The sequence below is a fragment of the Antedon mediterranea genome, chromosome 2 (genome assembly GCF_964355755.1).
Source record: "Antedon mediterranea chromosome 2, ecAntMedi1.1, whole genome shotgun sequence".
Classification (NCBI taxonomy): Eukaryota; Metazoa; Echinodermata; class Crinoidea; order Comatulida; family Antedonidae; genus Antedon; species Antedon mediterranea.
The window spans coordinates 19,592,779-19,618,568 of record NC_092671.1 but is presented as its reverse complement, the minus strand read 5'-3'; the positions used below and the strand labels follow the sequence as shown (position 1 = coordinate 19,618,568).

Genomic DNA, 25,790 nt, shown 5'->3' with positions numbered 1-25,790 from the left:
GGTACAAGTCAATTTAATCTAGAACCAGGGCAGTTCAGTGCATCTTAAGCTCTGTCTACACTATCAAACTAGTTTGACAAAAAAGAGTGCCCACATATTGTAGTGGTATGACATCGTTTCCATATACGGGCCAATCACATTTTCAAGTAAAGTTTGGTAGTGTAGACAGAGCATTTTGTCTTGTTTCTGCTTAAAAAAAACTGGTTATTACCGTGTGAATACAATAACCGGTTAAATTGCAACCTGAAAATAACAGTTAAAAACTCCCAATCGATTCTGTTTTATAATGTCATTTAACCACTTATGGTGGTAACACAAACGGTTATTTGATTGACAGTCACTTGAATAACAATTGAATTGACCGTCAAAGCCCATTGCATTTTGGGTAATAATAATAAGATATATAGAGCGCACATATCAACAAAGTGCTCAAGGCGCAAGAGTGCTAACGATTGCTAATGATTTTAGTTCTGCAGAAATGCAGTTGATATAAAAATAATATTTAACTTTTTGTTGACAAAAACAGTTTATTTGGCGCTATGCAGCAGAAACAGACCAATAAACAAAATATAGATAGTTTATTTGTTAATTTTGTTATGAACTGCAAGTACATTTGAAATTTGACAACTGTATGGCCACAAAAGCGCTGTTGAACAATTTGAATGCAGTATATCTAAAATTCTTTATAAACAATAACCTATTGTATGTTCCATACTGTATCTTATTTGTTTATTGTTTATGTTTATTCAAGCTTTTATTTAAAATTCTGTCTTATCTCAATATCTTGGTTTTATAGTTACTGTATTTGTTTAATATACCATAAAAACTTCAAATAACATTTTACTTTGAAACTCTAGTAGCAAAGAAAATATACAACAAAAATATACAAATAATACTGCGAAAAGTGTTGGGATATGATAATATATTGTAGTCATCAAATTTAAATCCGAAGGCAAATTACTGAAAAAATGACAATGCTGTGGGTATCAGTGGCTGGATCTCAATGGAGATACAAAAAAAAAAGCGAAAAGCTAAATCAAAATGATAAGTAAAACAGCCAGAAAAGTTAGCAGTCATAGTATAAGAGCTGGCAAGTGCTGCCTGGGTGGACAGGAATAAAAGAAATCATCATAAATTAATTATTAAATTATTTGTGCGATAGATTAAGAAATAATTATTTAAAATAATTTAAATTTAAAATACTTGTCACTAGGAATAAGGGCCTTGTAATAATTTACATTATAATTCCATAATATTAAATGCTAAAATTCAACTTTTGTTTCTATTTTAATATTATAGACTTGTGCCTGCATATGTTGAATTCCAGAAATTCTTGTAGCTCAGGGGTATCATGTGCAGGTCTTCAAAAACTTTATCAAAATAGAAGTGAAATAATTGCAATTGGCAAGGGATTATTTTAGAATGATGAATACACTGAAATAGGGAGACTTGTGCCCATGAACCAGTCCTGCATACCACATACAGGACTGTCTTAAAAGTGAACAAGGCAATAGTTGCAATGGTTCCAGTTGAGTTCCATTTGTGAATTCAAGCCATCTTTTTACACCAATGATATCATGAATCAACAATAATTATTAGACTAGTAGACACCATAGACCAACTGTCACTTAAACAGCACTGTGCAAGTCGTAATTTTAGTAGACTTGTTGGTGATGATATTGCAAAATGATCTTCTTATGTTTATTTTTTTATTAGCCCATTTCCAGTGAAGATACTTTGGAAAGAATAGTAGACACAACAAGAATCTATTCAATACATACTTAAGCCTCATTCGCACTGGACTTAATCCAATCAAACTAACTGAAACATTTCAGTGCGTATGTTTACTCCATTAAACTTACCCTTTCCAGAGTAAAATATGTCCAGGAAGACTGACCGAATCAGATTAACTGGCCTAAAAAGTCAAGTGCCAGTCAGTTACACTTACCGTTTTTAGTAGCCTATAATAGGTATCTAGATTCGGGTGACATTTTAATCGATAAACTACAATAACGCAGATGCAAATGTTTATTTAATAAGAAAAAAAGACACAAATTTTTGTAAAATTACAATGCACATTGGTTTTTTTATGAAAAGAATACGCTTTTTTATAGATGTGACTGTACATTATGCCTACAACTAAATTTGTGTATTTAAAAGTTGATTTAAAAAAAAATAAAAAACATCTTTTTTAGTGTCTGTATTGTGCAATCCCACTAAATAATGAGTGTAATGTCTTGTTTGTAGCATTTACTCGACTGGCTGCGGTATTGTTGGAAACATGTTTTTATCTGTTTCAACTAATTACCAATTGAAAGTCATATTTTGTTTCGCATATTAATCCGTAATCCATAATAATAAATTTTGACTCCTGCTTCTTGGATCTGCAACATGTGTTTTAGTGCAAGCTGGCACATTCTATTTTGCTGTATATAGTACATCCAAACTCTTGAAGTATACCTATTGAGTTAAACCAGTTGAAGTAGTTCAATTTTCTAAACCTTCCCCACATCTTGAAGGTTTCACACATTGCCATCCCTCAGTAATCAACTAGAAAAATCAATTTAATTTTTACATAAAGTGAGACTATAATCATAAATAACCAATAGTTATAAATCATAACTTCTTTGTGTGTTAAATCTGAAATTACTAATTTAATAAAATTGATAATTCAATTCAATTAAGCTGAGTCATCAAGATTTTCTGTAATGAAAATGAAGTCTTCAGTACAATCCCTTTAAATACATTTTCTTATTTCTGAAATGTAGGTCTATTTTACCACTACCTTATATGGCCTACAAATTAAATAGTATACAGTATAAAATCTGATATTTTTTAAATACTGTATAATACTGTATATATATATATATATATATATATATATATATATAAACATATATATCTTTACATGGTATAATTTTGGGAGCAGCATTGAAAAAAATCAGCTCATAAAACATATACCATATAATACTGTACAGTTTGTGAAAAAAAAAGAAGAATTTTACTAGCCAAAAAGTACTTTAAACAGAAACAGTACTTATTCTAGAAATTGTTGTACATGCAATTTTATTATTCACAGCTTGTCTCTACTCATTAAAATCAAATTTTATATAAATTATAAAATAGCACCTTTTAAACTTAACCTGTTTAAAGTGAAATTTCATGGCAGAATGGATATTAAATGCTTTTTGGGTGAGCCTACATTTCAATAAACTAGCCTGTAATCATACCTCTAAACTGTCGTACTAGCAGTATTAACTTGAATACGGTACGGTTTAATTCTGTGGTAGGAGGATAAGTTCAATGTCCACTTTGATGTTACTTGAGAATAGGGTTTATCGCAAATAGCTTGAATTTACAAGGAACATCATTTCACAATACATGATGGGAAGGGTTTGAGAGCAAACGTCACCACGCATACGTACAAACAACAAATCATGTATGTACGCGTCGTGACGTTTGCTCCCAAACCCTTCCCATCATGCGTCTCGCACGCTATTTGCGATAAACCAAATCCCTCTTACTATTTCTATAGTTTAAAATTTAAATTCTGTACTTCTTGTGACTTGAATAAATAGAACCAGCTCTATAACAATATATTAATGTCAAGTTGGTGATATGAATTCATTGTCATTATAAGATGTTTGGTTTCACAAGTGCAGTGAATATTGTAAAGAGTAATGACCTTGGTTCATTCTTACAACTAAGATCAACAACCTCATTTGTAAATACTGTTTATGATTTGACTCCAATGTAGGTTTACACACCAGATACTCCTAAAGTATTACCAGAATTAATGCTATTGTAGTCAACCATCTGGCATGCTACTATCAAAATACTTAGTATGAAAGTCAGAAATTATTTTATACAGCAAACACTGTGTTTGACACCACAACAAGGCTGAGGCGGTCAACTCACTACTTAAGTTAAATTGATTCTAAATGCCCCCATCTATTAAACCTGTGTGTAATGTGTAAATACTTGGGGCTATGATTACCTGGATGAACCATCTCAAATATCTTCAAGACCTCCATTGATAAAAGGTGTGACTGTCTAGGAATTCCTGTCTTTTGTAGCAAATCTGTTTGCTATGGCTTCTGGCAAACATTTTATACAATAAAAATTATATTGATCTGGTGTTGATTTCTATATACCCACTTGCAACATGTTACTGAGTTTAAAATGTTAACATTTTATATATTTAAATTATTACAAATGTATGTAATTCTTTCATTCAAGGTTCAAGATTCAAGAAATTTTATTTGTCCATAAAAATTGAAATTCACTTTGCTTGGTAGATTAAAACAACAATATTGCAACAATTTAAAAACGTGCAGTATTATAACAGATTAAAAATACAAGATAAAAAGTTAAAAATACTGTTAAAAATGTAAAACTATTAAAAATTGCATTAACGTCTTACATTAGAATTAAAAATATGAATGTTATTTACAACGAAGGATTTTCTAGTTCTACAAAGATTGTGTGAAACATCAGTTCCATTTATTAATTCATTAGCATATGTAAATTGTGCATTGTGTTGCTGTGATGTACAAGTACATTGTGTTGCTGTGATGTACAAGTACATTGTGTTGCTGTGATGTACAAGTACATTGTGTTGCTGTGAGACACAAATACAACAATTAAAAGCAATACAAAGTAAAATGCTTTTGATAAAACAAAATACGAAGTTACAGAAGTCACATGTAATCATATAACACAGTATTTTAATGAACAGTGCCCTAAAATATTGTTCCTAAAGGATTATAACAGGATTGTGATAAATTGCACATATAATTGTTTACATTTTTCCTGGTTAGTTTCTACTCTAAATCATGTTTCTTCATTACAGTCGCCTATTATTTGTTCCATATTGGATGTTATCACTACCATCATTGTTGATATTGAAATAAATATTATTAAATTATTATTATTGTCCAATAAGCATTACACTGGGAATTTCTCTGATGGATAAACAAAAAATCATTATTTACATATTATTATAATATTATTATTATAAATATTTAGAAGCTAGCACAAAATACTATTAAAAAAATCATATTTTACTTAAACCTAATTTTCACTAGATAATTTGTGAGATGCATCTTTAGATACAAGTAGGATTGAACTTTCTTGGTAAATGTTACCAAAATAAATTTAGTGCGAGTGAGACTAGACATATGGTATTTATGACAATACAATAGCAAGAACTATAATTGCACTTGCATTATTAAATTATGATTACCTACAGATAAAAAAAAAATTGCCATCACACCTGTGACTGCTGTTCATAACCATGTAACTCACAAAATCCAATTCACATAACAACACAATGCAGCAAAATGTTACATTGAAATCTACCGTTTTCGCACGCTAGTTTCTTGCTGTATAATGTAAAAAACTCATTAGAAAGAAATGCGCATACAGTATGTATGGATACCGCTGTTACATTGTTTCATCAATGTGATCTTCACAAGTCTTACTTGGGCCTATGAAGATTACTGACCTGTTCTAAATTTGTAATGTAACACGTCACGGAAATGCTAACTAAAAGTAACAATTCTTTTTATTATGATATAGTTTCTAATCCTAAACATAGACCTGTTTTCTAATTATAGTTTTATTAAAATAAAAAACTAAATTTAGTTAGAATAGGTTGTGATGATGAGAATAGACAGAGAATAGAATGTTTTGCCATTCAAATTTATCCCTCACCCTTTAGTTCATCCAACCTCATATTTTCAATGAGGCTATATTAATGCAAACCTTAAACTTGCTGGAAACTGCCAAAAATGAAATTCAATTGATAGCCAAAGGCAAGATAGGCAAATAATTGATGAGGTTTAGCCACATTAGCAATCATATCAACCCACTGCTGTCTCGTAATAGCCCTATTCATCTTGCATATCATCTTATTACCGTGGAATGATCCATTGCGAGCATGTTTATTCATCTTTTGAGATGACTGTTACAACGCCTCGGGTAAGACGACAGGAAGTCGAGTGAGCTAGCAGCAGGATCACATTGGCTGTCGTATTTATCATACGCAACCTAGAGGGACAGACACTATGAATAGAATCCTCTTGTAGGATGCGATGCCCCTACACTTTAGATAACCTGAATGGTAAATTCGATTCCTTCTGAAGTTGCAGTCAGAATAAAATATTATCCATAATTTCCATGCAATTTAACTGTAAAATAGAAATAGTCTAGAATGTCAAACACTCCTTTGTTGCTATCACATTACTGGTAAATCATGAATAAAAATACATACATTTAATCTAAAATTAGTTTTCCTCCCATGTTACATTTTTACTTTGTCATTAAGCTCGTATATATAAATATAGTCATGACCATTCTAATGGATTTAGCAGTTGCATATTCATATTGTAATCTTTAAATGTATTCCCTATTATATTAGTCCATCTGTGTCTTTTCCTCTTATCTATCTATTTTTCTCTTCTTAAAACAATGTTATACAAAGTACTACAGTAGCTGTAATTGCAATGTTTGGTTAGGTTCAAATCGAAGAGAATAGCGCACTTCTATTCCCTATATCATTCTTTAGCTGTTCATGATATAACATACATGTACTATATTTTAAAGATTCAATCTTATCCACAACATATCATATTATCATAGAGTAAATTTGCTCACATCAAATGGCAGTAACCGATTAATTCTACATATTGAAGAAATTACTGAAGTACTGTAGTGTAATACCAAATAAGCATTGATGGGGTAGGGTGTGTGTAACCACAAAATTGTGCCAAGAGCGTTGTCGCAATTGATATGATCTGCGCAAAATGACTATCTTGATGGTATTCATAAAATATGTAAATGAAATGTGAAAAGTGAAGCTGCATAAAATGAGAATGAATGAAAAGATAAGAAAAGGGGATTTTTTAACTTATAATATCTTCTTCTCTGTTAAAAAGCCTACAGTTATTGCATCAAGCAAGTTGTTACCATGGTGATATTATTAATAGTTGAAAATAATATTGTTTACTTTTATGTATCAATGTTTATTCAAGATATAGCTTTCCTTATTAAAAAAAAAGAAACATGTAACCTTAATAGAACTTGTATCATTAAATTGCATAAAGAATGTTTTATTTATCCTAGCTTACTGGTAGTCTAAATTCCTTTATCATCATATTTCAAGCACTAGAGACAACATCAATTCCAAAAGTCTGCCTATTTTGGCTTTATATTGTATTGCAATGCAATACAAATGTGTATCATTAAATTGTTAATCCTTTATATACCTATTTTATTATTTATTCTATACTTAATATTTCATAATTTCCGGTGTGTCTAGTATGATTAATAATTGGTATTGTTTTAAAATGATTGGCAGATTTCTGTAAAAGTTGATCATCAATTATCGCATATGATATCTATTCAAAATTTTCCATTTGATTAACTCGGTCAGGAGATAAATTTAAGCGTTCAATGTACTCATTCTACGGATGAGCTGAAAATAATGATTCTGTCGTTTTGAGTTTGGTAACAGCTTGGTTTGACCATGTAGAAAATTATCAATTATGAAAAAATGATTTGATACAGATATTCTGGAATTGGAAACAAAACCTAATTGAACACTGTACTGATACCCATAAATCACCAATTTATTATTGAACTGTTAATAAACTTTAACAAAATTTAACATTTCATATAATTATGATTATTATAATAATAATAATGCAATCCCAGTATAATCCCACCCTCTAAATTCGCCAAAAATGTGTACTCAAACTCCCTGAGACTACGGTCATGGTAATATTATTGAATTATGTTACAAATACAGTGGCATTCATGGAAGGATGCCTGTTGAATGTCTGAACAGAAATTTGGGGTATTATTCAAGTTTAACAATAGAATCCTTTTTTTCATTTTTCATGCACAACTAAATTATCACCTCTTCTCTCCTCCCCATCCACTGTATTTTTGTTACAATCGCAATGGAGTGAGTAAATTTTCAAAAGGTAATCAAATATGTTTTCCTTCTCTCTTTTATAACACTAGGAAATATACTTGGCAGTAGGAAAGAATTCAATTCTTTATACATAAATATTGACTACTATAGCAGTATACTCAAGTCACACAATAAAGAAAGATATCTTTTGTGTTATATAAGCTTAGCCAACTGCTCTTGTATACTGTTAAGTGTACTGTAGAGGATATGATGGTTTTTAGTGAATGAGTTATCACCTGTTCTTTACCAAATCTCAGGTGGCTATGCTAACAAAATTGTAATGGAGCTGCAACTGTTCAAGCAGATAATACATCTTATTTTTACTGCATTTATGACTTATAAAAAGAATAACAGCAATCACATGCCATTGTCATTAAACATACTATATCAGATTTTTTTCATTATCTTATATTCATTAATTTATATCCAGACTTATTTTAATGTAATATTGTTTTTCCATCAGCATCTTAGTTTGTTAAGTAACATAACACATCAATGGATTTTCCAGGTTATTGATATTTTTCATGGTTTTGTTTAAATGATTTGTGTGTCATGTTTATAAAATCTATTATCACTCTGATTGATTATAAATGATTGCTGTGCAAAGCAATCGGTGTCATTTGAAATTAAATATAATAATAAATATAAATCAGTTAGCTATCGTAAAAAGACTGCACTATCTATTTTGATAGGTGAAATGTAAAAAAATACATTGTAGAGTATTACTATTGTATAGTATTGAATTAATGTTATTCAAAATAGAGTAATTTTTGTATCTAAATTCAATATAATGAACTAATTTGTTTTGGTGAATAAATCGGTCTGTTTTGTTTTGGCATTATTCTTATTGGCACCAATAAGAATAGGAGTAGAGGCGTCATAGTGTGCAATTTGTATGATCAATTACACGACTGCATAGTAAAGAATGAATGAGTATCTTTAATGGGAGATCTCTTGCATGAAATGCATATACAATGTCACACCTTTCCATAGTTTTTGGTTAGTCTCAAACAAAAGTAAAATAAAATAGGGTTGCTTAATATAAGCATGTCAATATGGGATCAAAGTAGACCTTGTCACTATAGATCATAATTTTAAACTCTGCCTGGTGGATTTTATATCTTAATAAGTGCATCAAATTGCAATATTAAACCTAATGATTTCCTTGTAAATACCATAATATGAAACATCCTTCGATTGTTAATATTTGTTTATGCCTCGACGTCAGTAGTGGTACTAGTTTTGGTAGCAAACATTGAGCAGAAAATAGGTTTTGTTGTTTATATGAAAATAACCTAAAAATAAAGTAAAACTTTTTGTTCATGGTAATCTACTACATTGGAAAACCTTGAGCAAAACTGAAAATATAATGTTTATATGTTGATCTAGTCTACTTTAGTCAATGCCAATTTCAACAAATTAATTGTGTATCTGAGCTTTTTCTTGGAGCAGACAGGGATTAAGGGACTATATACACTATAATCACACTCATAAAAAATATCAGATAAGATATAGTGAAGGTTGTTGACCATTTTACTTTTCTTTTCATAATTTATCTCCCGAACAAAGACATTATTTATTAATCACTTAATCTATATACTGATTGCAATATGTGATGACAATGATAATTGATGGCAAATTTGTTTATTAAATTGAGTAGCATCAGTACACTCTATCAATGAAGGTGAACAGCAATTCTTACAATACTATCATACAAACTATTAATTTAATGCCAATAGATGCTATTGAATAGAATGCTAACAGCGGTATCTCTACATTATTTTTATAACTGGAAGCATTTCAATCTACTATTTTAGTTGATACGAGAAATAAAAGTGAAAAATGTAAAAAAAAAAGTTATACAGTATCTTAAATTTTTTTAATTGTTCTTTATTTATTAAAAATAAAGTAATAGGTATAGCTAATAGGTACAACTACATATGGTGGTAGTGATTTTTACCAATAAGGATGGGATTTACTTACAGCGGGCAACTTACATGATTAGAATCGACTTACTATTTTTCACACTTTTAACCATTAAAAGACGCACAAAATTATCACAATACGTCAATATAGTATTTATACTGTATTTACATAAAATGTAGTGTGTGACCTTAAATTAGTAAAAAAACGTAGGTTTAGTCTTTAAACAAGTGCATGTGAATTATCCAGTGAGTGAGTGGCCGAGCGGTTAAGACAGTGGAACCGTAATTACGTAGCCATAACATCGGCAGGGGTTCGAGGCTTACTCACTCCATGGTTCTGGGGGTAGAACGAGTCTTCTCGGATAAGGACTATAAACCGTAGGTCCAGTGTACACATCTAGCTTGTGTGCACTTTAAAGAACCTAGTACATCTTTCGAGACGAGTAGGGGGTTACCCCCGGTGTATTAGTACATCACAGCCACTGATCACCAACTGGGCCCTCTGGGAGACCAGTCTTTGACTGAAGAGGTTACCCAGTATAAATATATATTTCAATCTATCTTAAATTGTTTGATTGAGATAGCAAATGTTTTTAATTGAACAAGAATCAGTTTTCAGACAATCTTGAAAGTAAAGTATTCTAAAAAAATTGGCTCAAAGTAAAGCACAACAATATTATCTCTTAGACAATTTTGAAGTCATCAATAAGGTGATTAAATTACCGTTAATGCTTTGTATCAACATATAACTTCCGATATCTTATACTCCATTGACCATCATAAGCAAGACCTAGTCTACTTGGCTCCATACCAAATACAAATTATGAAAATTGATCACTAATTTATAATTTGGAAATAGATATGTAAGTAAAGTATTACATTTTTGGCGGAAAACTGTTGTCCGTGATAATAAATGAGAGATTAGTATAAAAGAAATATCTATTCTAACATTATCTTAGATGAGCTTTTAGCTGTTAAATTACAAATTCAGAAGTATGGTCAGTTTATGCGAGGACAAGGTCATTGTTGGATACATAATTTAGTATTTCTTATGTATTAGTATTCAACATTTGTATATAAGTGTGTCTATGTATTATTTACCTGTTCCCACTATTTTTCAGTTGAGACAAAGCTGTAAAAGTTCTTTGTGAGAATTTTCGCTTTGCCAAAATGTATTTCACCTAAATGTATTTAGGCGTCTTTACTTCCATAAGATCAACACATCATATTTCATGTTAGAATGGCGATCACCAGCTTCATACCGGGTATTTTACCCATTATTATTAGAACCCTTTTTTACCAATTGTTTGAAATGTCTACTGTACTGCCAAGTAATCTGAGTAATTTTGTTCGCAGCAGAAACAGGGACCTGAAAAATAAGAAAAAATATTGTATTTTCTTGTGAAATGCATGGATTGATAATCCAATTATTGGAAGTATAGCATAGGGACTACGTAATGGGAAAATGAAAAAGGCCAATTGATGCACTTCATTTGTTGAAGAGATAAATTGTGCCATTTAAAGTTTAAATCCCAAATTACTATGAACTTTTGTGTAGTTTACCAGATGTTATTAAGGATTGCTTATTTATTGTATTGTTTTACAGTCCCGCATAGACAGGCATTCGATTCCTATATAATAAACAGTAGGCCTAGTAACAGTATTGTGTATTAAAGGAAAGAATATATGCTTGCAAAAAGGTTTCCTTAATGTAATTTGTCATATTTTCTATAGGAAATTAGGTTGCTAGGTTTGTCTACATGAAAATAACCAAGTGCATCATGGATATAAAAACAATGTTTGCGCCTTTATAGAAACACTGCATTTGCCTCCATACGTGATTTTTCCTTATATTTCAAAACGCCCTAGATTTAGGTAATTATGGGCGTTAAAGGATTTGTTTACCAAATTCAAGCGCATGTCCTCCTTCTGAATGAAACAAGAAGCGGTAGCCTAAAGTCACGTTTTATTAGTATGAAGCATCACACACAAGTATCTTATCAAACAACCTTAGCCATTAAGGCAAGATTAACTCAACTTGCTTGTTAATGCAAGAATAGATATTGAACACTTTTTTTATCTCTCATATTGATCACATGCTAATTATCATGCAATCTATTTTTGTTATTTTAACTATACGTTATGCAGGAACATGTACACTCACTTTCATATTTAAGGTGTAATGCCAAGGATTGTTAATTTTGAATTCGCCGTCCCAATATATATGTGGCAGTCCATTCACAGAATATACGTCATACAGATCCGATTTTCTACAAAACATTTATGTTTGGATATGGAATTGTTTTTCATTAGAAAAAAAATCATGACCGAGACAGAGAATTTGAATTCAGTGACCATATTCATCATTTAAACTTAGGCTAGGAACCATTTAAATATGCTTAACATTCTAAATTCTCTCTCATTCTCTCTAAATGAATACCAATTTAATAAATGGAAATCCTTAGATACATATTGACTTGAAACTCTTTATATTTAAAGACCCTGAAATAGTAGGTGAGCATCTTACCAGCAAGAAGTCCACTACAGTATACAGTATAATATACAGTATCATTTTATTGATTTCATGGAATATAATTAAATTCATTATGCATTTTTATTCAGAAATAGTACAGTATTAAGGCTTAACATTTGGGTTTTTTGCCCAAGCAAAATAACAGTTAGAGCTAGTTAGGCACATTTTCACTAATCCTAGTCCAAATGGTAACACTTGGGACGAGTGAATATCAAACTATATTATTAGTTATATTTGCACGAATGTACAGGCATAGATGAACTTAATAATAATCAATTAATTAATTCATTGTTAAACAGTAAAGGTGTGGACATTTGTGAGAATGAGAAAAAGCCTCCCCAACCTTAAATTATGAAAGTTTTCTGCTTTTTATCATTTCTTCTGTCTACTAAAGATACAAGATACAAGATAACTTTATTGTCAAATAGTTTGAAATTGGTTTTTCTCATGAAAACTTAATGTAAAAATAGAATAAAATCAGTAAAATGTTAAAACACAAAGTAAAATACACAGTATGGTAAAAATATACAGATAAAAATGCATATAGAGGATTTACAAAATACAAAAATTAATAAGAGGATAAATAGTAATCATCTAATACACAGATGAAACTTACAAATCAAATTTGCAATGGTTTTGTTTCAATTAATTAACTTTGATAGTAAATCAATTCTGGTGTTATTTTATCCAGTGAATGTTACTATAGACCCTGTGATTCTCAGAGGGCTTGCACATGTTGATGATGATAGATATATCTGTCTTATGTGCTATATTCATTGTGTTATTGCACTTTCTTATTTCTATTTATGTATTTTTGTTAAAAATTAGAATATTAAAATGTCAAAAGCAAATGCTCAATAGAAAATCATTTGAATTTCTCATTTTAACCTAAAATAATATATTGTTTATTAATTGATTTTATGGTAGGTTAACACTATCACTGCAATATCAGTATATCAATGAATTTTGGGTACTTTTTACACAAACTCTGTTTTGAAAAGTTTTGGTTTCATTAAGGTATTTATACTGGTCCTCAAGCTTAATTGGAAACTGAGGAAATTTAAATTATAGGCCCTCTAAGGACACATGGCAGCCAGCAGTGGAGCTTCTACCATATAATCACACCGAAAATCCCCTACTCTTTTGAAATATAGACGTGTACCAAGTTCTTTAACATGCACTATTTGTACACGGAACCAACAAAGGATGAAGCAATGAGAGTAAAGCATCTTGCCTAAAAGGATACAATTAGTATGGTACAGATAAGCTTCCCATGCCTATCACATGTTAGTCCGATATTATCAGTCTCCCACTCAGAATGCAACCAGACGTTGCCAAATATGAATAAGAGCGTTGCACAAGTGATTTCATTTTTTCAATTTATTTGTGGTTAGAAATGTTGTGGGTCATTGCAATTTCTATTAATATTAATATTAACAGTAATAAATCTACATGTGACAGCCTATAAAAGCCTTTTGCTTGATCATTATTCTGTAAAAAAAGAGATAATAATTTCTTGAAAATAGATAATTTTGTTATCATGCCCTTTCATTAGACCTTGATACCTCCAAACATCGTCACCATTCTTAGTATTTATATCCGTGACTTTTTCGCCTTTCCTTAAGATTCATTCAAGAGAATGGCTCCTTGATCGGTCATGTACAACGGTGCGTATTATATTAAGGGATTATGATGATTTATGAGTTCAAAAGGTTATTATCAGCTTTATCAACAACATTTATATAACATCTTGCATATGGGATGTATATGAAATTTATTATTCAAAATACTGCATTTTATTATTTTTGTATTTTTCATATCAGCCTGAAGATAATTATTATATCATGTTGTTAAAATAAAATAATATGAACTTAAGCCAAGTAATATTTGTTATGGTATGGTGTATAGTAAAATGAGTAAATCAAAGATGCTGAGGTTCTTATTAGAATGCCTATTTTGACCTCTGGATTCAGCCCGTTTGGACTTGTTGAATACTGATTATCAATTTATTAGATCTATCTTTTCTAATTTTGTTAAAATTTAAAAGGTTTCTACATGTAAATTTCTATTTTTTATGTTCATAATAATTTGTTAACATATTTATCACAGCATGATGAAGCATTGAGAATTTTGAAATGACATGCCGCTTTATCTCACGTCAATGGCTAAATATAGATTGCCAGTAAATCTGTTTGGCTTTAATTTCTGGAAACTTAATAAATGAGAATAAACTATTACCCTAGTTCATAATTAATATAAAATATACAGAAGGTACAATACATAACCTAAATTTGTTTATAATTTATTTATATATCAATTTATTTAACTTTCGTATATTGTTGTTGTACATTTGAACAGACGCTTTTAGAACAGCGGCACACGTTTTATGACGGTGCGTTCATAAGTTTAAAGAAAAAGAAAAGGAAATGAATTATACAATAGTTAATTAACAAATTAAAGTATGAAAATAAACTTTAAGATCAACGAATACAGTAAACACAAATAGCAATTTAAAAAGATTTACAGAGATGTACACCAGTCTTTCTCTGTACAGCTGACCATAAAAGACGTTATATAAATCCATGTAATATGAAGAAATTTTGTTAAAAATGTTTTAACTTTCCTGAATTTATTAAAGAACCTGTTTTAAGTCCAATTTAATTTTATTACTTTATATGATATTTAAACATTTTATGGCAACATAAATTAGGAGGTTTTGAAAAAATGACCTCACTTTGACCTCACTTTGCACCAATGTACATACTAACATAAGACCTTGTCATGTATCAGTTGATTTACAGCTCATTTAAATGTGTTATTTTTTAAATTATGAGTTTCACAGTTTTCCTACATTAAGGCCCTGTTCAGACCCATGGCGTTAGACCGTTTTAGCGTACGACGCTAAAAGAATGTGTGTCTGAACAGTTGGGGATTAGCGTACAACGCGTTGTACAACGATTGTAGCGTTGTAGTGGAAAACGGTTGATAGTACCGTTTTAGCGTACGACGCTACTGTAAGTCAACGTTGTATCCAATCAGAACGTTTCCTGTTATGACGCGAAACAAGGTTTGACCTAGGCTGACATCTTGTATCGTCAATGTGTGAGATGGATTTCAATAACAAAAAGGCCAGAATAAATAAGGCCTAACTACACTACAAATACAACTGTTACAAAGGCTACAAACTATTATCAACTGATTACCATTATATTTTCTAACAAATGACATAAATACATGCACCTTGTATTTAAACATAGGGACTATGATCCCATCCGCTTTTAGGCCTAGCTAGGCCTAGGGCCATTCACGCATTTCATTCAAGCTAAAAACTAGCGTGGGACATCAAGTCACTCATTCATACAAGGCAGACTAGACTGGACAAGTTTAATGCTGAAAACCCCCTAACTCCTAAAAAAATCAGTAAACAAACAAGGGGAGCTGTGTCCCTTTTATTAGCAAGTTAAGGGTTATTTTACACCGACTGGACCAAAGAATATATATCTTTGACTGGACTGGATAGCATAATAATTTTTTTCTTCATCATTACGAGGCCTGCTTTATTTTCGTAACACAAGAGCCTGGGGAAAATGTTTTTTACTACAAAATAAAAACAATAGAAACAGAAATTTGGCTTTACTATATTTTTCTTAAATAAATGCTGAGGTATGTTTTATTTACGGCAAATTTTGTCATAATTGTAGGGCTGAGATCTAGGCCTATATACAGTGGAAATAATGATGAAAACACGTGGGTAAGAGCACATAAATATGCAACTACTAGAAACAACCTGGATGACGTACTTCCGTTGTAACGATAATCGTACGCTATGGGTCTGAACACCTCGTTTTTTTCTCTGCGGTTTGTAACGTGACCTTGATAGTAACGTTGTACGCTAAAACGGTCTAACGCCATGGGTCTGAACAGGGCCTAAGTTATGTGAAAATGTAAGTTCTCTGTAAAAGAAATACATTATTACTATAAATAACTAAACATAATTAAACCATGTCTTAGTGGCACAAAAATGTATAACTGTGAGCTATCAGTATTTCTTGATTGTACAGTAAGTCTCATAGTTACAGTAGTTCCTTTTCATATGAGGTAATCCCTACTCTTTCTGAATGATGCACAAGTTTCTTTTAAATGCACACGTGTACGCTGGACTTGTTTGAAGTCCATATCTGCGAAAACTTGCCGAGGAGTGAACATGGCTTTCCTCATAGCAGTAGGAAATCTCATATTGTAAATTCATGATGATAAGGGCTGTTTTAATATTTTAAAATTGTCATTGACAAAGGAATAAGTTATTTTCAACAGTAATTTGCCTTTGGATTTGTTATCATGTTTTATTATAAGTAATATAAAAATATTTATATGGAACATAAACAGTGGCCTTGTTTGTGTATATTGTATGTGTATTCATCATTTTGTTAATGATCTTTCCTTAATGCATTTTGACTCCATGGTAACCAGCATTGTGCCAAATTCAATTCTTGAAGGAAATGTGCACCTTTTGTTGTCTTTTCTTCACAATTTAATAGCTTATCTAACAAATTTAATGAAATGTGCTTTTAAGTTGAGGAATGGTATTCTGTTAAATAGACCATGATGAATATTCATTTACCTGTTGTAGTATTGTAAATGAATGGGTTTTCAATGCTTAAATTACAGATTAGGCATATTGTTTTGGTCTAAGAAATAAAAAAAAAAGATATTTAATAATAATATTTTTCTAATAAACAGCTAATTTTGGTAAATATGAACTAATACTATTACTTATATTTTTCAATATTTTGTGCTATTTTTATTCTTATGTTCAATATTATTGTTAAAGATTTTAAAAGCATTCTCCTGGCAGACTCCTTGTTAATTATTTTATGATAAATAAGTTTGAATATTTAATGACAATTTTAAACATAAGGATATGTGTGGTACATCAGGCTTACTATTAGAAGTGTAGGTTTTACTCCGTGGGATTAGAGGTATTGTGATTTGGCGGCCGTAAATCATGGTTTTTTTTCTTATTAAAAAATATCATAATAAGCATGATACTAAAGCTGTATTATACTCAACTAATAAATTGCCAAATATGTGACACATTTTACAACAGACTAAAGAATTTATAGCATGAATTGAGATCTTGAATAGCAAAAAGAAACATTTTAACAGTGGTTAGAACATTGCAAAGCTATAAATATACGTAACTTAAACCTTGAAAGCCATAGCAAGGGTACTTTTATAACTTGGAAAGCTCTCATGCTCACGTAATATACACTTCTATGTTTCTAGATTACTCAATATATAGATGAATGCTAGTAACAGCACATTGGCCTTCTAAAGATAAAATATGATGATAATACTGTAGTAAATTATACATGTTGTCCTAGTTTCAAAGTGATCAAAAGCTTTACAATATTTTTTTTCCCAAGTATGGTAGCATATTCTGCAATAATCATGTTGAAGCACACTATATAAACACTATTGTTTTCTCTCCTTCAGTTATAACACATTGTATTTTTATAACACAACTTTTGATTAGCATAATTTCATAATGTGACATTGATAATTATTATTTAATTCATGGAAAAGATGTATTTAAAATGACTATTGTTTTATGCAAGAAGCAGATATGTGACAATATGAAAAAAACACCTGTAGAGTGTTATTTGCAGTCAAAATCAGAAAGCTGTGTTTTTTTATAAATGGCCTAGCTATTGATATCCAATTGAAGATGAAAAATGACATATTTTGTGTTGATGTCTGAAAACGGAATAATAAAGTATATTCATGAAATAAATGTTATTTTTGATATTATTGACTTTCCATTAATTTCGATCGCAAAGAACCATTCTGAAACCGGTTTCCGTGGAGCAATTTTTGATGCGGTCTAAATTTGACCCCAATTTTGATTGCGGTCAACTCGCAGTCAAACCTGCACGATAGGACCTAGGCCTAATTAATATTTGGTGGAGAAGAAAGATGGGGGGGGGGGGCAGCCGGAAGTCGGAAGAATAAGAATATTGTAAAGCATGTGAAAGCTAGACGAGTTCAACTTGACAATATCAGAGTGTTCGACGTACCTATACTTTACCACAATAATGTTTCAGGTAATAATGACAGGATTACCTGCCCCTTCTATAACGAAATGGATGCAATTCTTGGGGATCTCGCTATGCAATAAAAGGTAAACGTGACCTCGATCCAATCGCACTTCCTTCTAACGAACTGCATTGTGGTATATAATGATTATTATTCATTCACCGGTTTTATTGGAGTAAAAATTGAGCTGCAACGCGATCTTCAGTTATAAACAACTGCCGAAACCGGTTTCCAAAAAACATTCTTTTTTTATTTTTCAATAGAAACGGGCCATAAGAATTGGATTTAATATGAGCAAAACTACCATCATAATATTTAAATATAATATTTTACAATGATATTTCAAGATCTGCTTCAGGTCAATATATTCAAATGTTATACTTAACATATGAAAGATAAAATTTTATGCAAGATCCTAATGTAAGTCAAGTAATAATGGTATATAAATGTTATACTATACATACAATTTGAATTTATAGTTGTGTTGGGTTTTGACCTTTCGTTCAAAGATGATCAAAACAGTTTGAATTGTGTGCATGGAATAGTATGCTTGCGGAATTCTTTGCAAGTTACATAATTTAATTTTTTGACATAAACATGATACGAATGTCAACCGTCAATTTCTTGATGATTTCTAAGAAAACGCATTATGACTACATGCCTTTAAGGCCATGTGTCTGCAGTTAAACAACAATGTTCATAGCGTCTGTCATAATGTACAAAATAGATTTATCATTTCATTAATATGTAAAATACTTAATTATAATTCAACAATATTTATCATCATAAGAGCAAACTAGAAAATGTTTTCAGGCTAAGACCAAAGTCATAGTTTGATTAGGAATGAAATCAATAAGAATGGGAATGCCATTCATAATGATTGTTTCACAGCAGATGTTTATAATTTGTGAATGTCAACAGAGACTTCTTGATATCATATAGATTCTATACGAAAGTACATTACCTTCCAGAATTCATAATATTCCACTCAACCAATCAATGCAGACAATGGCGATTAATATCCACATTCAGTGTTTATTGTGGCTTCAAGCAACAACAAGGCACATTTAAAATTCAGATACTCGGTAGCATTTTCTTTTAAAATGTAAATTCATACTAACCGTGATATCTAAAGGTCATCTCTATTTGAAAATCTCTTTCTAGCATGCTGTACCGGTATTTATGAGAAAATTCCTCCTACACATTACAGTCGGTATTATCATCATTAAGAACATTAGTTACTTAAGCCTTCTCTTTGATACGCCGTTGGTATTGTTACAAATGTATTTACAACTTGTTTTAAATGTTGCAATTCCATGTAAATGCATTCTGGAATTTTGTTACAGTTGACGGGATTGTAAAGAAATTCTCTTGAATTTCAGCAGCGTTAAAAACTTCACTTTGATCACAACGATGCCGAAATTTTAGCATTAATGCAAAATGCATGAATATATATCAAAAAGATATGGAAAACCATTAAATATGCTTTTTATGCAATCAAAGCGAACATAATTATGGTAGGATAATTTGTGTTGCATATGATATCAAGGTTTATGAAGAACTAGTTTTTACTGCAAAAAGAAATAAGAATAGTAGATATTGTTTTATACTTTACAGATTTCCAATTAAAGGCCACTTTCTGTGACCCCCTAGTATGCAACAGATCTCATCACTAAACCACTGGGCTGGTTAAAGTTAAAAAGTAGTGCATTTATTTTTCCTCATCTGGTTTGTGAATAGCAAATGTATAAAATATTGATTTTTAAATGCTTACACTATTAATCAAATATGGTATTTACAGCAGGAATATTAATATTATACTAAAATATGTAAATACATTAACATATTCAGATTTAATTGTAATCTTTATAATCCATTGTATATAATAATTATAAAACTAATGCCCATATGTACAAATGTTTTTGTAAAGCTTGGTTCCCACTAGAATGTAACGCAAGGACGTAAACGCAACACAAGCGTTTTAACCAATGACAAGCGAAGTTATAGACAGTTAGCAATCACAAGCGAATAAGCCATCGCTTGTGATTGGTCAAGGTTGCGTCGCTAGTGGGAACCACGCTTAAGTAAAATTGATTTTGAAAGGATTTAATTTGCAATTTTCTTGCTGCTTGTCACCATAGTAAACAGAAATTGGAAAACGAGGGTATTTATCGAAAACACTCATTTGAGGATTTCAAATTTCTAAGGCTTAGTTTTTTCAATCTGCATCTACCTAATGTGCAATAATTGAAAATATAGGCTTAGTGCAACTGCTGTATAGAATTGGAGCAATCATTGAAAGCGTTACAACGCTCACATTAACCAGATTTTCCAATAATGAATATTGGAATTCTGGATAGTTTCAATTACCAGACTTATATTTTTGGTAATGATTTTTTAAAATGTGAATAGGAAGTATGATTTAAATGATTGTCGAAGCAAATTCATCAATATTGATTAGTATTGATTACTATAGCCTCAAGTCTTCACACAGAAACCTCATTAGCTTTCTGAAATTCGGTTTGCATTTTATTTTTTTATCATAATTATGGTGCATTATTATATACTTTTAATCTTAGTTATGGTTCACTTTTGAAATCTTCTCAGTACAGGTGAGTTCATTTTGACACGCCATGCATATGGATGTGTGCAATAGCAAAATTGTGTATAAGGAACAATCATCAAATGCTCTCTCTTAGGCCTATAGTATAGATTTAGGAACAATCATCAAATGCTCTCTCTTAGGCCTATAGTATAGATTTAGGAACAATCATCAAATGCTCTCTCTTAGGCCTATAGTATAGATTTAGGAACAATCATCAAATGCTCTCTCTTAGGCCTATAGTATAGATTTAGGAACAATCATCAAATGCCCTCTCTTAGGCCTATAGTATAGATTTAGAATTTGAACCAGGGTTTTACCCAGGTTTGAACAAGAATTTAATCCAGATTATTTTACCAAGATAGATTTGAACCATTATTTTGGATTTGAAATAGGATATTAAATGGATTTGTTTTATTTTTCACCTTTATTCAGTATTTTATTGTATACAGTACAATGTATAATATATTAATTTCAAGATTGTTCTTAAATATACAGTAATAAGAATATTTATTTAGTCACCAATGAATAAACATAATAGGCAAGTATTAAAATAAAACATTATATCTATAAGAAATAAAACAATATACAAATACCGTCAGTACATTAATAAACTACATCAAAATAAAAAAAAAACATTAAACATTATTATCACTTTCAACCAGTGTGTCCATTGGGTGTGTTGAAGTTATATTGTGTCTGTATTCTCACATTTAGTATCACATGCACTTTATTGTACAGTGCATTTGCTATAGTTATAGTTATTTTATTTTACAACAACGATACCATACATGTATTAAGTTTACAAAAAGTGCATTTATGTGAAACAATATCTGCATGAAATCCCTTGGCAACCTTTCTTAAGCCACAGGTCCGAAGATACACAGTAAATATTAATGTAATTGTAAGGGATAAACAAGGAATACCCGAAGCACAAATTAAACGTTAGCTTTAGTCACAATATCCCTAGTAAAGTACTTGATTAAGCATGGCGCCATGGTCACTAATAACTCATCCTAGTTCGTCGGGTGATATGATTAATGTCAATGCATTGGATAAGTTTTTTCGTCTGATGATGAAACAGGTAGACGTGTGAAAAGGACCAATATCTTCTGGGAGTATTAGCCGCGGCCTATGTTTGAAGTTGATGTTAAAAATAACATGCATTTGTGATCATAGAGGCGTAAAACCTAGCTTTGATTTCCATTGATTAGCAATATGAATATTACTGAAATGTTAAACAGCTTTTAATGCAATTCGATGGCATTCATTGGTGCTTCACTACCTCATAATGAAATATATATTTGATTTTCATTGACAATCATCATTCTGTAAGTTGATTAGACAAATTGTTGGATATTTTGACACAGCGATACCTTTATTAGTTAATCGTGTCAATATCGAGAAACCCAGTTTTAGAAATATTACAATACAGCTAAACATTTTATCATAAAGATTTACAATAATAATAATAAATGTTTATGAGTTGAATGGTGAGAATATTTCATGAGTTTATTGGCTGTTCTATTTAATGAGGAGAACCCAAATATTATTATTTTTTTTTTATAACACACCTTACTGTTCTAAAGTAAGCTTTTATTAAATTAATTAAATCATTCTGGAATCATAGTGATGTACTTACTCCTTCTATGCCTAACCGTCCTACTAAATGCTATGTTTATCCTCAACAAATGTTATTGTACTGAAATCTTTTATTACACAGTGTATAAAAATGGTTGATACATCATTCTTGTATTATTGAACATTAAATAGGGGAAAAACTAATCAGAAAATAACAGAGAAGTTAAAAACTGCTGGCTTTCATTAATACTGTATTTATTCAAATAAATTACCTCTTTGAATAAATTCCTCCTCAAATATCGCCTTCTTGAATAAACTTCCCCCTAGAATAAACCCCCACCTCCTCTGGAAAAATAGAAAATGATTTTCTCTTCCTTACTGCAAGTAAAACTTATATATTAATTAATAAAATAATTTATTCATTCTAATAATTGATTTTCTTTCATATTATTCCATTTAGAATCTCAAATATTGCAAACTTTATTCTTTACGGTTGAACCAATGGATGTGACAGTTAAACGTGGTGAGACATTTACTATGAATTGTTCTTTAAATCAAGTTGATGCAGACTACTTTTGGCTAAAAGATGAACAGGCAATAAGTTTCTATGATCCTTTTAAAACAATTCTACCAAGTGGTTCATTACAAGTAACAGTACCAGCTGTACAACAAGCAATAGACACTACCTCAGGCAGCTACCAATGTCAAGCAACGGTTAATGAAAACTCTATTGTAAGCAGAGTTGGAAATGTACAAATTGCAAGTAAGTACCATATGTATATAGCATTAAGCAAGTCAAGTGGCAGATAAGATATGATCACTGCAAACCATGGCACAGGTTCTAGGAACTCCTCAACCATACACTAGTTCTGGTGATAAAACAAGTCTTCTTGGATAAAGTTAAAAGAATTAAGTTTTCAGGGCCAAAATATTGGAACAACCCAAATACATAACCGAATCGCCAACAATAAAACATTTCTCATTTAAGCTAAAAAGGCATCTATTATCCACATACAATCACTGAATCCTAATAATATTCAAATTTCATTGATATTTTCAATCGGTTTCATTTTGTTTACTTTGGTTTTTTCTTGATTAAATTGTACTTTATTTTTCTATTTTTTGGCAGCCCTTCACAAGTTTTTCGCTTTTTAGGTTTCGCTGCTCTTATTTATAATTTTTTCACAATCACAAACGTCTGTACATAGAAAAGAGAAATATAAATGTTCTGAAATGAAATCCAGTTTTGGAAAGAGTAGGGGTTATCATTACCATTACATATTCTGGTCCATATCACTGTGTTAGATCACCAGGTGCAGTGTTAAATCAGAGATCTAATCTGGTATCCATCCACACAAGGATGCTTCCACTGACTACATTGAGACTTAATTGAGAAATATATATAATAATTAGTTTGTACACTTAGTATAGTTGTCATCTAGTTTAGCTAGGTATCAAAGTTAGGAGTGAATTCATTAATTGGTTTGTTACGATTCTTGGGTGTTTCACTTCCTAATAGTAATACCTTTATAGAGGAATTAAAAATGGACAAAAAATCCTTTTGTGACATGATAAGAACCCTACAAATACTGATTGATTGTCTGTTTTTTGAAGATTTCCTATGTATTATTCAAAAACATTATATTAATTGAATTATATTTTTGCAATGTAATACATATTGCGGTTCAATTAAAAAGCCAGAGATAACTTGCTGCGGGGGAACAATCGTATGTGTTTGCCTTATCTGGTCTTTTATGTCACACCACACATGCATCCTGTAAAAATCCCGGTACCTTTTATGGTGTGACTGTAGAACTATTATTTGTATGACTGCATATAAGTAGATTTCATTTGTCATCAGCATGTATGTGCTACTGCCAGTGTTATCATTGCAAAACTGTCAATATATTTAATTACTGTTATTGGCTTTCACTTGCTTATTGAACTTAAAGGCTGACGTACTTCAGCTTGCTTATCACTGCCATTTGATGATGGACGACACTAATCAAATCAATTTCAGAAATATAGTGTTTATATAAATTTTAAGAAAATACCAACAGTCCAAATCTGTGTGTGGATTGTCAAGTATAAATTACTTGTGATGCGTAAACTTCAAAATATATAATTCATCTGTAGATAGGTAGATATATATACCGTATATGACCCAAGTATAATCATGCTCAAGTATAATCCCACTCCCGAATTAAGGCTAAATTCAGATACCAGACCCTAATTTTTGCCAAATGTACAGTATTACTCAGTTGTATACTGACTGATTATAAATTTCTTGAAATTTTTCTAGTGTTTTATAAACTGAGCAGCCTTGCCTAGATAGAATTAATGTGACCATCAGCTATCACGTTACATCAAAAGGGTGAGGCAATGACAAAACTATGTCACCCAAGAATACAAAATAATAAATATACAGCATAGACAGGAGTAATCTGATATGCTAGTCCGATTTGTTTACAAACAATCAACGGATCATGTATTTCGATTTTTTTTTGTAGTTCTTCATATAAAATTTTAAAAACACAAATAAATCAACTTTTTATTTATTTATTTAATGTACATTTTGTTGAAATTGAAATTTCTTTTTTACTTTTTTTTTATTTAGCCTAAATCTTGGTTTAAGTTATTACAAAAAAAATGAAGATAAACAATTATTAACATTAATTGGTGTATATATATCACAAAACTTTAATGACTTGGTGACAAATATATAGATATTTGAAAATGAAAATTGTCTTATGTTTCAGAATTATTGATGTAATACACTTTGGTATGAATGCAATAGTAACTATATACTTGATTGACGTATCATTATGCAATGCTTTTCAAAATATATTGATGTATTCGAGCACTTATGCATGATGATCATATTGTTTTCTTCATTTTATTTATTAATTTATATAAGCATATGTATTCTACCAATTTAACACCAGTTACTTTATAAGGATTTGTCTCTCTCTTTCTTGTGTTATAGACAAAATCTTTATTAAAATCATTCTGTTATTATCAAATGTGATCTCAGTAGTAAGGAGAAACATTTGAATAATTGTGTTGATCGAACCC

General features: G+C 30.6%; 1 protein-coding gene across 11 annotated transcripts in view; it reads left to right on the top strand.

The window, feature by feature from the left end:
• Positions 1-25,790, top strand: part of LOC140040690 (neogenin-like) — a 101,133-nt gene that overhangs the window by 9,773 nt on the left and 65,570 nt on the right. For all 11 annotated transcript variants that reach the window (XM_072086805.1, XM_072086807.1, XM_072086811.1 and 8 more), the window contains exon 2: positions 23,176-23,478. In XM_072086805.1, the coding sequence (XP_071942906.1) occupies positions 23,176-23,478 (303 nt within the window). The remainder of the gene's footprint in view (positions 1-23,175; positions 23,479-25,790) is intronic.